Source organism: Halichoeres trimaculatus, unplaced genomic scaffold (assembly GCF_033239565.1).
Source record: "Halichoeres trimaculatus isolate MK-OKI-2021-1 unplaced genomic scaffold, fHalTri1.1 fHalTri1_scaffold_5, whole genome shotgun sequence".
Classification (NCBI taxonomy): Eukaryota; Metazoa; Chordata; class Actinopteri; order Labriformes; family Labridae; genus Halichoeres; species Halichoeres trimaculatus.
This window is the reverse complement of record NW_027437183.1, coordinates 39,373,799-39,389,838: the sequence shown is the minus strand read 5'-3', so window position 1 is coordinate 39,389,838 and position 16,040 is coordinate 39,373,799. Positions and strand designations below refer to the sequence as shown.

General features: G+C 39.6%; 1 protein-coding gene across 1 annotated transcript in view; it reads left to right on the top strand.

Moving 5' to 3' along the window:
- arrdc1a (arrestin domain containing 1a) overlaps nt 1-9,398 on the top strand; it is a 43,003-nt gene extending 33,605 nt beyond the window's left edge. Inside the window, exons 7-8 of the mRNA XM_074670558.1 lie at nt 6,163-6,700; nt 8,040-9,398. Of these exons, the coding sequence (XP_074526659.1) occupies nt 6,163-6,700; nt 8,040-8,077 (576 nt within the window). The 3' untranslated portion in view covers nt 8,078-9,398. The remainder of the gene's footprint in view (nt 1-6,162; nt 6,701-8,039) is intronic.
- The last annotated feature ends 6,642 nt before the right edge of the window (nt 9,399-16,040 follow it).

Here is a 16,040-nt window from a genome sequence, read left to right as displayed (position 1 = left end):
AATTAAAGCGCAGAATTTTGAACTTTTTTTTTATAAAATGAAAAAGAAACTGTATGAACATTAATGTAAATAGAAAATGTATAAAACTCTTACTGACTACTTATCAATGATAAAACAAAAAATTTAGATTAGATTAGATTAGAAAACCTTTATTGTATCAGAGGGATGATTTGTTTTGCAGCCGTAGTACATACATCCACAGAAACAAGCAAACAAACAAGAAAAAACATACATGTATAGGTTAGTCTAACTCATGGATCATATCATGGACAGTGAGTTAAAAAGTAAGAGTAAATAGATAAAAAAACAGCACTGTTTAGTTAAGAACAATATGCAATGTGTACGAAAGGCAGCATTTGTCTATATTATCTTTGTTGTTTAAAAGGCCCAACAACCATAATTTATGCAATGGTATCAAAATGTCTAGAACTTATTTAAAAAAACAACAGCTGATGGGACAAATGACCTCAGCTGTTTAAAGTGCACAAATACAAATAAAAACAAAGTTTTGGCTCAAAAAGACATATGTAAATATATGGATTGCACTTTGATTGAAAATCAACAATGAAAACTTCAATTTTACTGACCTCCAGTCAGTAAGAGAAATAAAACCACAAAGAATAAAGTGAAAGGAAGTATGGCTCTGCCAGCCACAAACATTCTACTGATTTCTTTTTATTGAGCTGTGTGGCTCAAAGGTTTTTTTGCCAGAAAAACCAGCATGTTAACTTTTGCTGGTTTTAAAGATGAGCGCCTACAGGTTACTATATTCCCTCCAGTGCCAAACAGGCGTTCTGAGGGTGACCTTGTGGTAGGTACACAAAGATATGAGGGCAAGCTTGCTCAGATGAGGAAAGTTTATCTTGTGCACATTCCACCAGGCCAGGGGGCTTTCTTCTCCATCAATGGTAGGGGTCGATAGGTAGCTATTCAGCTCAACCTTCACGACATCTTCCAGTAGCACAGGTAGAGCAGGAGATGCTACACTGGTCTTGAAAAAGCTGCCAAGAGTCTTTTTAGCTTTTTCCACAGAGGGATTTGCACTTTGAGGCTTTGGGTCAGGTTCACTACGGGACCTCTTCTCCTGCCAGATTAAAAAATAGTTGCAATAAGGGATGAGGATAATAGTGTGAGTAGCATATGGACATTATTATTATTATTATTATTATTATTATTATTATTATTATTATTATTATTATTATTATTATTATTATTATTAATAAACTTTATCTCACCTGTCTTGCTGACTGTTCTATTTCAGTCTTCAGTCGGGTCTTGATGGCAGGGATGTGTTGTGCCTTGATGTATTGTGTTCTGACCCTTGGGTCCAGAAATGACACAATGTCCAAAAGCTCCTGGGTGTCACAGTCACTGTATTTGTCACTGAGGTATGCTAAGACCTTGGTTTTAATGGACTTGGTCAGCTCGGTGTCCTCATCATCTTCTGATGTGGCCAGAAGATGGAGAACAGGTAGGAGATGCTGACGTACTCTTCACCAGAGAGAGCATCTGTAAATACCTGGAGGGAATGTAGTGCCTTGTAAATTGACACCAGCATGTCAATATCCTCTTGTTGGGACGAGGTGGCGAGCATTGCGATCTCCTGACAAGACCTGGAATATTACTTTGATCTGTTCCAGGACTCTTGCTATCATCAGTTCTTTGGAGCCCCATGTCTTGTTGGGCACTCTGTTATGAGGGAGTGCTCTGGAAGCTTGAGCTCCCTCTGTACCTCCGTCATGGCAGCCTTCTTCTTCCAACTGTGGGAGAAGTGCCCCACCAGCTTCTTGCACAGCACTGTAGCTCTTGTCACTCTGTCATCCTTCATTGAGTTTTCTGAAACACATTCACAAGCATGCTATCACAAGCTGGCACACACACAAACACACACAACTACACTAGAAAACAAATGTAATCATTCAGTAAACCATTCTGTTTTTAATCTTTCTCCTTTTCTCTCTCTCTCAACACACGCGCGCACACACACACACACACACACACACACACACACACACACACACACACACACACATACACACACATGCACACGCGCGCACACACACACGAGCACGCGCATACACACGCACACACACACGCACGCACACACACACACACACACACACACACACACACACACACACACACACACACACACACACACACACACACACACACACACAAAATAAAAGTAGTCGACGTACTAATGGCAAGATGTAGTGAGTGGCCAAAACACTGGAGTTATGTTAATGAAACAGCGACACCTTGTGGATAAAGTAGAAAGAAAAACCGTGGAAGGAAAACTACACAGATGCACCAGAAAATAAAAAGAAATCGAACAAAAATCATACCTGCAGAAGACACAAAACACACCATTTTCTTTCTGCACCTCACTCTGCTCGTCAGCTCCTGAACGACAGATGTTAAACAGTAAATTAAACGGTAAATCTGCTCTGAATGAAAACAAAGCTTCTGGCGGGACGCAGTACAGGGAATCGCGCCTAAAACTAATGTGAAAAGATCGTCTAAACTCTATTTTAAACTGTTCAAAACAGCGCCAAAACAACAGGACAAGCTAATATTATGAACAGGCAGCACTACACACTAAAATGTACAGTTTATATAGCTTATTTCATAATATAAACAGCAGAATGATATCGGAGCATTTTTACATACAACTTACCCTCATCAATGCGGATTAGCACTGTGAGGGGCATAGCGGAGGAGCTACGGAAACTTAGGAGGTACATAAAGCATGAAAGGCCGAAATGGCAATTTCTGCAGGAGAAATAAAATAACTCCAAATAAAAATAACTGATTGATAAAATTCACAAATACCCATTAAAATATTCAAAGAAATTTAATACAAATTCTTAAAAATAAATTACAAAAATATATAGAAAATAAAATGCATTTTTAACTCCGTTACACATTTGGTACAGCTCCAGTATGGCAGCCTGGCTAAAATTTGTGCGGGATGGCATGTTGTAACGCTTATCCAGCGTCTTCACCAAAGCCATAAACCCAGCCTGAGTCACAGTGTTGAGGGGCATCATATCTTTCCCTATGAACTCAGCTATGGCCCGAGTTATTTCGCTGTCTCGTTTTGAATCTCGCTCATATGGAGTGTGGCTCGCGAACATGTCAGTCAGTGAACCCTGTCGGGGGAGTTTCGGCCCACTTGACACACTGGTGGTGGGGGTTTCAGCCATGCAATCGTCATACATAGCCTTGTGGTGCTTTCTGAAATGCTGATACAGGTTTGTAGTGTTGCCCTTTGTTGTAGCTACGGTAGCTAGGCATGTTTTGCACAATACCTTACACTGTGCCGAATCTTCTTTTCGAAATGCAAAATATCTCCAGACAACTGACGTGCTATTCCTCTTTGGTACCAAAGTGGCCTCTTCTGTGTCCACGCTCGGTTCTTCTGATGAGGCCACTTTAAAGATGTCAAAAACAAAACAACTATTCAAAACTCAGCGTGGCTGGAGTTGTTCACTTCACCCCCCGCACGTGGCTCATTCTACCTCTGTGATTTTTTGCCCGCAAACCAGCTGAAAGGTGCATTACCGCCATCTACTACATTAAACTTTTTTTTTCTTTAATCGCAGCCTGTGCAATTTGAAACTCTCGTTCCTTAGAGTTTTCTGGTCATCTCTGCCAAATGACCTAATTTGATGGCCCGTTACCGCCGAGCTGACAACTTCTCCAAGTTGTTATTCATCCTATCCAGCCTGCGATTAAGTTTGCATGTCACTTGAGTCTGAGTGTTGACAGTCCTGCACAATCCCTCAATGACCGTCTGCTTGTCATTTGCCAAAGGTACTGTCTGCACCTTCTGAAGTTTGCGATATATCAGGAAACTGCTCCAAACAGCAGAGAGCCTGATATCATAATTCCAAATATAGACATAGACATCTTCAACATCCTCGACGGAAAGGATCGACAGGCATACGGTCCTCCAAGTCACCCAGGAGTCAATCATATACTCGGCTGCAAACGTTCTGCTGGGGCAGGAGGGCTCCCCTTTGCTCAGTTTCCTTGAGACCAGCCAATCAAATCCATGTGTGTTTGCACCGTCTGCTGCAGTGAAGGAGTCACTCTGTCACAGTCTCCCACACACTGTGGTGAAGACGTGACTCTGAACAAGGAGTGTGTTTGTTTTGGAAATGAATGGAAATCAGATCTTCTTTTTAACTCTACTTTTTCTTTGTTGAAGTCAACTTTTTACCAGATCCAACTCCACCAGGTAAGGTATTTATCAACAGTTAGGTAGAGCTACGCTTTGAAACCTGACAACAAGCTAACTTCGTCAGTTTGTAGCGTAGTTTAGTATCCAGCTATAATTCTCTCTACTCACAGCCCGCTGCTCTGAGACGTGTCTGTAATGTGTAATGTTAGTGAATCCTGGTTCTGTCCTACCAGAGCTCATCTACCAACTCCAACCTCACCAAGCAGAGCTAACGTAACCTGGCTCTTCATTTTACTGACAGACGACCACTGCAGAATAACTCCTGACTGTGGGTTGGAGCCAACATTAGCTCAAACACATTAACACAGGGTTTAGCCTTTAGCTCATGTGTTAGCCTTTAGCTTGTGTTTTAGCCTTAAGCCTTTATAAATACAGACCTGATCAAAATCTTTAGATCAGTTGAAAAATTGCTAGAATATGCATTTTGCACATTTGGACTTTAATTAGGTTTTAAGTAGAGCTACAATATGCAAAAGTAAGAAGAGGAAGTGTGACAAAAAACATTTGGATTTGTTTTTTTTCCACCGTTTTATTCAGTGTTTGAGGAATCATCCCCACATGAAAATGCCCATTTTTTTCTAAGTTTGCATACTTTTGTTTTAGGTGTTACCTTTGTTGCTGCTATATTTATGCAAAATGGATACATATTTGTCAAATTGAGAACATGAATTAGGTAAAATAGTGAATACCACCATCAAATTACACAAAAACCACTTTGTGAAGCCATCTTCACCTCTTCGAGCAATGTTCCCAAAAGCTTCCTTGAAACACTTGCATCAAGCAAGCCCAAACAAATTTTTGAAGTGATTAATAAGAACGGTGAAGCTGCTCAATACTGAGTCCTACTGAGAAATGTTTTTTCTTCTGGTTTGGAGAGTTTTTTTCCAAGTCAAAACAAGTCAGCCACTTGTGCCTAACATTTAAACCTGGAAAAGCATCCCCCCCTCTCCCTGAAATTGGTTTGATCCAAAGATGCTGCAGGAGATCCTCTGTGACTGCAGATTACACAGACTCACACAGACAGGGAGCTGTGTGATATTTCTTGCTGAAAAGTTGACTTTAGTCTCAGCTCTATGTTAAAGACGTGTCAACATGATTGTTCTCAGCGTTAGTTGTGTGTCTGCCACTTTTCCCCACTTTTTATTTACAGTTCCTCTCTTGTGCCTGGCTGACTGAGCCAGGTTGAATGCATAGTAATGTGTCTCATTGGTAATGGTAACCGTCATATCGTTTGAAATAGTGATTAATTAGATTACTTGTTACTGGAAAAACATTGATGCACTGATGATTAGTTTGTGTTGATCTAGTAAATGGAGGCAAAGTTGTATGCAGGCTGTCTCTATTTAAACTGACATAAAACCACCTGACTGAAGCAATGAGGAACCAGTGCAGGCATGAGGACACTGGGGGCTGGTGGTTCTAGCTCTGCTAACGTTAGCCCCACTCTGCTAACTCTCTTTGACACAGTTTACCTGCTGTATCTGTGATCCTGTGCTCGGCTCTGTAAAGTGCATTATTAGGCTTTTTCCTGAATGTGTTGGTGTTTTCTTACCTTCAGAGTCGTCTACTGGTCAGAGGTCAAACTTCAGTTTGAGGATTGGGGATAGTAAATTTAATAAGCCACCCTGTTTATAAGACATGTCAAGTAGAAAGCATGGAGTGTGTGTTCCCTTAGATTAACATCTGATATCCTGCTGAGTGACTGCTGCACACGTTGTCCCCAAACATTAGTCACCCCATCAAACACTACCTGAAGCCAGGACCTTCATGACTGAAAGACTCAAGTCATCATTTGACAATTCAAGCAACATTTTACATGGTGTGTTTGAAATATGATAAACAGTGTCTTGAGGTTAAGCTGTCCTAACATCGTCTCATTCCTGAACTCTGTCCTCTCTCTTTTGTTGGATCAGGTTAATCTGAAGTCTCCAGACGTCATGTTGACTCTACCCATTCACATCGGGAACGTTTCGCTGGACAAAAAACTGCGACCTTCCAAAAGGGTGGCTCCCTCCTCCTCCCCCGCAGCTGAGGCTGCTCCAGCCCCCAACCCTGCACCAGCATCCGACACTATCCCAAACACCTCAGCCCCCCTCACACCTTCTGACAGCACCCCCTCACTGCCACCTCGCCCTGCCCCAAAACCTGCTCCTCGTCCCACCCCTCGCAACAGGATGTCCTCCCCTAGTGCTCCTCCAGTTGAGCAGGGGGCCGAGGGGGGGGCTCACATGAACGACGGTTATCTCAACAAGCGCCAGTCTCAGCTGGTGTCCCCTCACGCTTTCAGCTACGCTCCTGGTCTCTTCTTCCCTCAGAACCAGCAGAACGGGCCTGGTACAGCACCTAGTGGGGCCACAGTGGCCACGGCACCATACCCTGCAGCTGGGGGCCCTGCCATGCCATCACCACACATCCTGCCTCCAGACTACAGCAACTCATCCTATCCTCAAGGTCAGTTTGCACATGTGTCTGTTGCTGTGTTCCATTTGTGCTCAGAAGTCAGAATTTCCAAGTTCTGAGCAGGAACACCCCGGGAGATCGGAATTTCCGACTTCTAAGTTGAAGCAGCCACCCCACCCACGAGTTCCCCGTCGGAAATTCCAAGTTGAGGGGTAAACAGTAATTGAACCCCTGTTATACTCCGTTTATTTTAGAATCTCTGGCTGGCGTTTGTCGCAATAAATCAGCCGTATATATAGTATTATTTGATGTTTTTATACAGAAATAATCCTGTTCAGGCAAGTTTTTCCGACTTGTCAACTGGAACACTGAACTCAGAGATGACGTCACTCCAACTCCAGACTTCCCAGTTCTGAGCACAAATGGAACGCAGCTTGTGTACCAGCCAGGATCTAAAGAAAAGAGGGCCCACTCAGCTTATCAGCTGAACTTTACTCTTGCTTTAAGTTTATCTGTCCTGGAAAGATCTTGAAATGTGAGCTTCATGTGCTGAAGTTCCAGGGGCCAATCCCAGTTTTACTCCTTGGTTTTGTGCGTGCTCATCTTGTAAATAGGGTAAAGAGCTACACAGCCCTTGAAACAAAAACAAAACCAGGACGTCACTTGCAACCAAGGGGTATGACAAATTTCCCATGACACTCATGTTTTCATCAGATACCCAGTCCTTTGCTACTCCATGTTAGTATTAGCCATGTTTTGAATAGTTGATTGTGTTTTAAAATTGCATGTCATGAGTACTGTAACATTAGCTTAACGTTGGCTTTTCATAGCCTAGCTGTCTCATTGATGCAGTGCATCATGGTAGTAAGGTCTGTTTGCTGTGTTTGTGTTGCTTGTAATCTGACATCAATTTATCTTCACTTTGTAAAAATGCGCTCTCTCTGGAAGAGAAGAAACAGTCACTCTGACTCTGACAGCCAGAGAGAGACTAAGGACGATGACATAGTGGGGATCGAGTGGTGTCTTGTTTCAAAGGGATTTTAACCCCTTTTGGGGTAGGCAAAGGAGCAGTTGGGGGGGCAGTTGACGATTGGGATCAGCCCTAACACTTGCTCTGAAAACGAAACAGACAAACAAAAATATTAAGCCAGCAACAAAACATTTTTTCCAGAGCAACTCCATTTATTTACATAGTTACTTTCCCACTCTACTTCCTTACTCATTTATTTACAACCATAGACTTTATGTTAAAATGAAGAAACTATAACTCTGTGTGTGTGTGTGTGTGTGTGTGTGTGTGTGTGTGTGTGTGTGTGTGTGTGTGTGTGTGTGTGTTTGTGTGTGTGTGTGTGTGTGTGTGTGTGTGTGTGTGTGTGTGTGTATTATACAGAGGCTCCTCCTACTTACGATGAGAGCTGCAACACATGAAGACAGTGAAGAAGCAGAGCATCTCTTCCTGGATGATGATCAACTTTAAAATCAACATAAACCGTGAACACTGCAGCAGCTCAGGCAACAAGTTGCCAAAATGTTTCAAAATTGAACGAATGATAGTTCTTCTTTTTTAATCAAGGTGTTACCCATGTGGTAAAGATGGTTCCCAGAAAACAGGAGCCTAATGTAACAGAGGGTTTTAAAGTTCTTAAAGATCCCTGGGTTTCAGTTGGTAGGATTTTTTTATCAAAGGAATGGGGTTTTTATTTGAATTCAAAGTAAACTGACCCTGAAATCTGCTGCTCAGTGAACAAGGACTTTGACTCATCAAACTCAAGTTATGCTCCATTTTAAAAAATCATTTGTGCTTGTTTTTTATTGTCAGCACTTTGAAGGAGAGGACAGATGAGGGGCCTTATTTTATTCTTTGATCTTTGGAAAGGAGTCCTGTTTCCATCTATGAGTGGTCAAGAAATCTGGTCAGTGGCGACCGTGCTGTCATTTTTATGTCTGACATGTCTGCCTTTGTTTTGAAGCCCATCACTAAATTACCCTTTGTGTCATTATTAACGGATGGAATCATTGTTATTTTCACAAAGATTCATGTTGTTGTTTTAATATTCAGACTGAGTGGATGGTTTTCATTTCCTAAGGTCAGGGGTTTCTAGGTTTTCAGATTCCAAGTTTGTGTCGTTTTCATGGAGTTTTGGAATTATAAAAAAAAACCTGATCTAGATTGGCTGAAGTACTGTTGTGATATGCATGCTCAGAAGTGATGTCCACAAACTAATTACCAAAAACACACCTTTAACATACAGATAGTTTTCACTCACTAAAAGAGAAAAATCTGTTTCCAACACTGAAGAACGTTTTACTGTAACCTTACAGTGACAGTCTGAGCAGTCTGAGCAGTCTGAGCAGTCTGTCATTAAAACATTGGATTGCTTCTGCTGGTGAAATGCTGCGATGGCATGCTGGGCGTAGATTTCCTTTGGCACTCCTGTGAGGATCTTTCAGTTTGTGACGGCGCCCCCATGTGGACAAATCTGTGTCCCACCTTAGCAGATTGTGTCCTGCATGTCCAAGTAGTAGTTTTGGACAAACCTCTGTGAATGCTTTCTTTGCACAAACATATCATTCACCCCAAATATTTGCTGTGGGGAGAAAAAAGGAAAAACTATTTTTCCTGCAACTCTCTTAACATCTGTGCCTAATTTTTTTTTAATCTTTACAAAACTTTTTTTTCAATCCTTATTGTTGTGGTTTCCATCCATCATCTTAATCACTTATTTTAAATATATCAAACAGTCAAAGAGTCGACATGATATTTATTTATTGTTCTGATTGTTGCAAGTTTCAATAAATCTGTAAAAACACTGATGTTCTCTTTCTTCCAGAGACAGATATTTTCTGATCTCTTTTCTTTTTTCATCACTTCACGAAGCAAATTAAACAAATGTCCCTTCTGGGAGATTAAAGGATTTCATTTCAAACATACAAAAATCATGGGTTACATTCCTTTTTCCTTTCATAATTTAATCCATATTTCTTTTCATTCTCCTGTTATAGAATATTATCACACATTGTATTACAATTTAAATTAGAGCCTAAGATTAGGTGTTAAAAACACAAAAACAAACAAACAAAATGCTTAGTTTATCATTGTTATTTGAAAAAAAAGGGGTATTATTAGGATGAAAGTAAGTATTGTTGCGTTTGTATGTAAACAGTAAGCTGGAGTTTTCAGTGGAATCACTGGCCTCACACTACACTTTGTGCATTACACTTTCATTGTGGTAACTTAAATTGCCATAAGGGAAACAGAACCATGTTGTGTTTGTGCTGCTGAGTGTGCTGAATTGCTGAGTACCCGTTATAGCACCAACTACAGGCCTGCCATGCATACTACAACGTTATCAGCCTCTCACATTTTCTGTGTAAGTGCAGAATTTGACACTGCAGTTTTTGTGTTCTTGTCATATGTAAACTGAGCCTAAGACTTTTTGTGTTAGCTGCTGTCTCTGTAAGGCTCCCTACTCCACAAACCCTCTTCCCTCTGATTGGCCAGCCCTCTTGGGGCCAGTTGGGAGTGGAGCTTTAGTAGATTTAGGAGCAGTCGATTTTTACTTGATGACCTCATCATTTCAGCAGGTGCAATGAAGATGATCTCAAGGCAATATTTATTTTAAAACAAGAGTTAAGTATATCCTCACCTTATAGTCTCACTGTTATGAGAATTTTTGCCGGAACAAGTAAGTTTTCTGTTCTGCAACCAAAACAGCCTTCACAGAAAAGCCGCCAACAACAGACGGGTCTTTATACAGTAAATGCACCTCTAAATAAATTAATCATTCAACCACAGATTTTTGATCCCTTTTTTTATTTTAAGATCAGAACGGGAGCCTACGGTGAGCGCAATTTACCAGTAGATCCATTATCACATCAGTCTCAGGCTGTGATAGACCAGAAGCCATGACAGTTTACACTAAGGCTGTCTGGGCTGGGACTCCCACCTACAGAATCTCTTCTGATGTACCCAAAGACCCAGGGCCTAGAGGGAGGGTGGAGAACCACTCGCAGCTGTTTACCAAGAAATGTCAAAGCCCAAGGCTTTGCACTTCCTTCTGCTGACAAGCTTTATGGAGAGGCTCATTTCTGCTTTCACAGTTTTTCCTCTATTGTTTACACACATTTTCTTTTTCATGTCAGTTTCTTGCTCAGGGAGCAGAAGACGTTCCCAACCACCTGGTGTTGGTAATTTTTCAGTTCAGAGATACAAACAGTAAAATAATGTAAAAACTGTGAAGGAATACATTTTCCAAATACACAAACTTTATTATCACATCTTACAGAACAGTCCTACTGTCCTACAAGGTCCTTCTGTCCTACTGTACTCACTAAGCAATGATATGCAGTACTGTAATTTTCTGGTGAGAGTAGATTTCTTATCTATTCCCATTCTCAGAAAGTCCGGATGATGGATGCTACCTGCTCAATTTGACTCACCCTTTGCTCAGCCCCCCAGGCACAGGGTACCTGCGTGGAAATGAAGAGATTTTCTACATGAAAATTGAGTCAAATGCAGAGAATTGTGTGACATGTTTTGAAAAAAAAAAAAAGATTTGTTTTAGAAATTGCAGTTTGAATGTAAAGCAGAAATTGTGTTTGTAGTTTAGCAGTACTGGTTCATGGGGTTGGTGCATGGGTTACAAGTTGTGGTCACTGTGTCTCATGTACCAGAATTTGTGCAGAGAGGGTTGATAAAACTGTGATTTAGCATGTGATGGACCTGAATGTGATGGACATGTATCTGAAACTGCCAGCTACAGGCAATACCAGAGCACTGCTGCCACCTCCTGATGAAACAGTGAGCTGAGTTACGTACCTCACAGTGATTCTCAGTGGCTTTGGTTCACTTCTCCAAACTACCTGTTTAATCTTCATCATTGTGTCACTTGTCAACATTAAAAAACAGTTTCTCATTTCTCTGAACAAGTTGCAATGCTTTGAGACATCCATAAAAATGATTCATCACTAGGGAACTCAATTTGTTGAGTTTGGTCTGACAGCTGTTTTTTTAAATAATTTTTGGGTGTGGAATTCAAACCTGATCTCAGTTTATCGCTATCATGTCAAGTTTTCGAACTTTATGATTTCCTTTTCTTAAAAATCTGAAAAAATACTTTACTTAACAGATATGTGCTTGTTTCATAAAAATCTTTAAATATTGACATACAAGAAAACATGAAAGAAACAGGAATGACTGCAATGTTTATTAAACACTGTTATGTTTTTACAAAGGATATGTCTACTGAAGGAGCTACAGGAGCAGACATGATCTGGAACAAAGGAGATATATACCTATGGAAATAAAACACCAAGATGGAATAGTTACAAGCTTTGAAAACTTTAAAAAAAAAAAAAAAAAAAAAAAAAAAACATAAAACAAAATAGAACTTAAAACGGTATGCCCATGTTTACAATTTTAAGAGAAAAGCCAGCACAGACCCTATTTATTACTGCTATGCTAGCTTTCTGTTTGCAGATTTTGATCACAATGACCTATGGAGAGCTGCACACACCTCTCACCACATTGTCTCGATTGTGAATGCACAAACAAGTTGCCATGCAGCTGGAGATGAGTCTGTGCTGTTTCCAACATTATCAATTTATTCTGTCATGTTGATCAAAATGGATTATCATAGGTCTTAGTTGAACAGTCTCGACCCCCAAAACATTAAGTCATTAGCTCATCCCATTAGTCTTCACATGCAAAAATGTTGAACAAGTTATCATGATATGTATTGAATGAATGAGTATTTCATTTAGGTTACAATCTCCAGTAAAGAATATGAGTTGTGCGCAATCATATTACAAAAATAAAAATAAACCAAGAAAGGTACCATTTTACTATGTGAGTCCCTTAATTAATGTCAGTTTAGGCGTTACTAAGCATCAATTCTAATTTTATGAAGCATTATAATGTGTTACCTAACCTTAAAGCAATAAAAAGCAGTTAATTAATGTCTACTGTTCAGAGTTAATACATCATTAAGCAGTAGTAAAAGTTAAATTATGTATTCCGTTATCCTTTAACATCCGTAACCAGACATTAATCTAAATTAAATGTATAGAAGTGCCTTATAAGCATTACTTAAATAAGAACCCAGACCCATTTCCCCTTAAAGGAAAATTATGGTTGGCAAAAAACAGACTAAACACATTTTGGAAGATTTTTTTTCTGAATACCACCCCCTAGTGTCACATTTCTGAAAAGTGACATATATGTCACATTGGGCACAAAGAACCTGGGCCCACTTCACTTTCAAGGAACATTATGGGTGTCATAAAGCAGACTAAATAGGTCACTTGGAACACATGTCTGGCTTTTATTTTTCAAAATACTACCCACCAGTGTGAAAGACCTATAAAGTTATGTATACGTCCCATTGGGTCTTAACAGTAAGTACATTTCCCCGTCCCTAAGTAAAAATAAGTCAGCACCACAGACTTTTTCTGTTAGGCAAAAAAAAAAAAAAAAAAAGTGGATTTAGTCTTATAATTTGAATTCCACACAATTGAAACTACTTTTTAGGCTTAACAACAGAATCTCTTTTTTGGATTTGTATTACAACACAGAAATTTGCGAACTGAATAAAAATAAATTAGATTGTCTTCTATTTGAGGTCTTCTTAACAACTGTAGCTGTAGAAAAATAAGCAACATGCTTATAATGCAAACTTGAAAAGAACATTGTTGAAACAAAAAAAATTTTATCCTTAACACCATGTTTCAACCATCTGTCGGTTTCACCTGAGGCAAATAGAAACATTTGAAACAATGTGTCTTCTCAGTGGAACAAAAACCCACGTCACTGGGGATGGGTACCTATCACATTTGAAACAATACAGTACCGATGCCCTGTACCCGACGATTGGTATTGTACTCAGCGGTAAAAAACTCTGTACTATTTTGTGTTTATGTGGTAGAAATGATCATTTTGTTTAATAATTAAACTTTTTTTTTTAATTAAACATATTCATTCTTCAATATATAACCTTGCACTGCTGTGTTCGTGTCCAACATGGGAAATCACCTACTCATCCACTCCCTCACAGTCACAAGGATGCATTTAGGTACCTAAACATGGTACCTTTTGGTCTAAAATGAATCAGTACCTGGTACTTTTGACAGAATTTGGTCAGTACCTATAAAACTACCTAATTCGGTACCCATCCCTTCACGTCACATTTCTCAGATGGTAGTTGCATTGCTTTTTAGGGATATGCAACAGCCCGGCTTGTCACATTTCAAGGGCCAGTATGCAACCTGGTCCACACAAACATCATCTGGTGCTCCAACACAAACTCTTTAGGGAGGTAGTGGTGGAGATGTGGGTGACCCGTTTGTGAATGCAGGGTAATAAGGCCAGCTGCGACCTCTGCCTTGAAGCTTTTCTTTCAGTGGCTTGTGGACTTCTTGTTATCCAAAAGAATAAAATAACTGACATTAAAATTTGACCAATATAAGGTAGAATTTCTTTTTGTCAATTTATTGTTTTTTTGAAAGGGGAAAATGGTTTCCAAATAAGTTTTGTTAATAGTGTAATTAATATAATGAGTTTTTTGTTTGTAATATATTTTGCACTGAACAATATGAAATATTATAACAAAATATTATAGAATCAACTACATTATCTGTGCAAATCATACTTTTTTTTCTTATTGTGACTTATATGTCACATTGGTTTTTCCATGACAATTTCAAGGTTAAAGGCCCGATGTGACATATGTGTCACAACGATATTGATCTTATTTGTTTTATACCAATTTGTTCACAACAGCTTAAATACAGTAAAGAACATGTAATGAAGTCATTATAAGTCTTAAATCATTTAAATATTACCTTTAGCTACCAAAAATAAGCTTTTTAAGTTTAGCTAGTTCCCACACATGTGTAAGCCTGGCACACGGCCATCTTGGAAATGTTGTCATTGTAACACAAAATCACATGACCTGTTACACCACCCATCCTGATGTTAAGCATGCTTCACTCAGGGACTTCCTGAGTTAAAGTCACGGCTAAAGCTGTTCAAGGAACTTTCCAGAACATTTAAAGGTCTTGTGACACTTGTGTCACCATGGGTTAACCATGGTTAACTACTACTGAATGCTTTTTAAGCCCTAATTGTAAAGTGTAACGTATTACACCTTAGGTAACACCTAAGCTGGGAACACTCCAATTAACTACATCCTGTTTAGCATTAATTGAGCATCGATTAAGATTTTAGCAAGACTGAAGTCATCACCTGAAAGCACGAGATACAAAAGCAGTTATAGATAAGATTTAAGATGAGCAGCTCCTGAAGAAACAGAATTCAGATATCTATTCAACAGAATAAAGAAACTCACACAACCCAAACTCAAACTGACTATGTTTAATTGATTAATTTCTTGTATATTTGACAAAATGCAGCAGCAACATTCTGTGCATAAAGTCACGTTAAACAAAACAACAACAACAACAAACTTGTTTCAAACTGATAGTTACTGTACAACCAAATAAAAAAACCCTCTGATGTAAAGCCCCTCAGAGCTAGTGGCAAAACCCAAATGCTTGACTAAATATCTATCATTTAAAAATGCTAGGTAACATTTAACAACACCCCCCCAACACACACACACACACACACACACACACACACACACACACACACACACACACACACACACACACACACACACACACACACATATAGAAAGAAAGAAAGAAAGAAAGAAAGAAAGAAAGAAAGAAAGAAAGAAAGAAAGAAAAAGCTAGCTGCATGTTATTATCTTTGACTGATACAAACCCTAATATTGTAGGTCCTGAGTTTGCTTAATCCACATTTCATTCTTCATTTTAAGTGTAACATGTGACCTGACCCATGTAGGGATATAAATATTAAAACAATACAATGATAGAATAGAATAGAATAGAATAGAATAGAATAGAATAGAACTCTATTGTCATTGTAACAAGAACAACAAAATTGAAGTCACAGCAGCAATCAAGAAAACAAAAGTAAGAAAGTGTATTGAAAGTGCAAAAAGGTCCATAAGAAAATAGATGCTGACAGCTTGTCCATCATTCTTCAGTTCAGCCAGCCTCCACCTCCACAGGGTCCAGGACTGAGCTTCTTCAGTCATGCTCCATCTCTGTCTCCTGTATCCTGTCTGCTCACAGCAGGTGAAGCTCTTCCAACATGGCGTTAGTGTCTGGTGTTAGGTCCGTTAGCCATGTAAGTGAATAGCATGATGCTACTCTGCCCCCTGGTATTCCCTCTGTTGCTGGGTTAGCACAGCTAGCTCATCCATCTCATTGGAGATAGATCTTATGTTCCCAACAACGATGGATGGAAGGACAGGTCCATGTCGTCACTTCTTAGCACATCTGAGAACCAGCACGTCATCCTCAC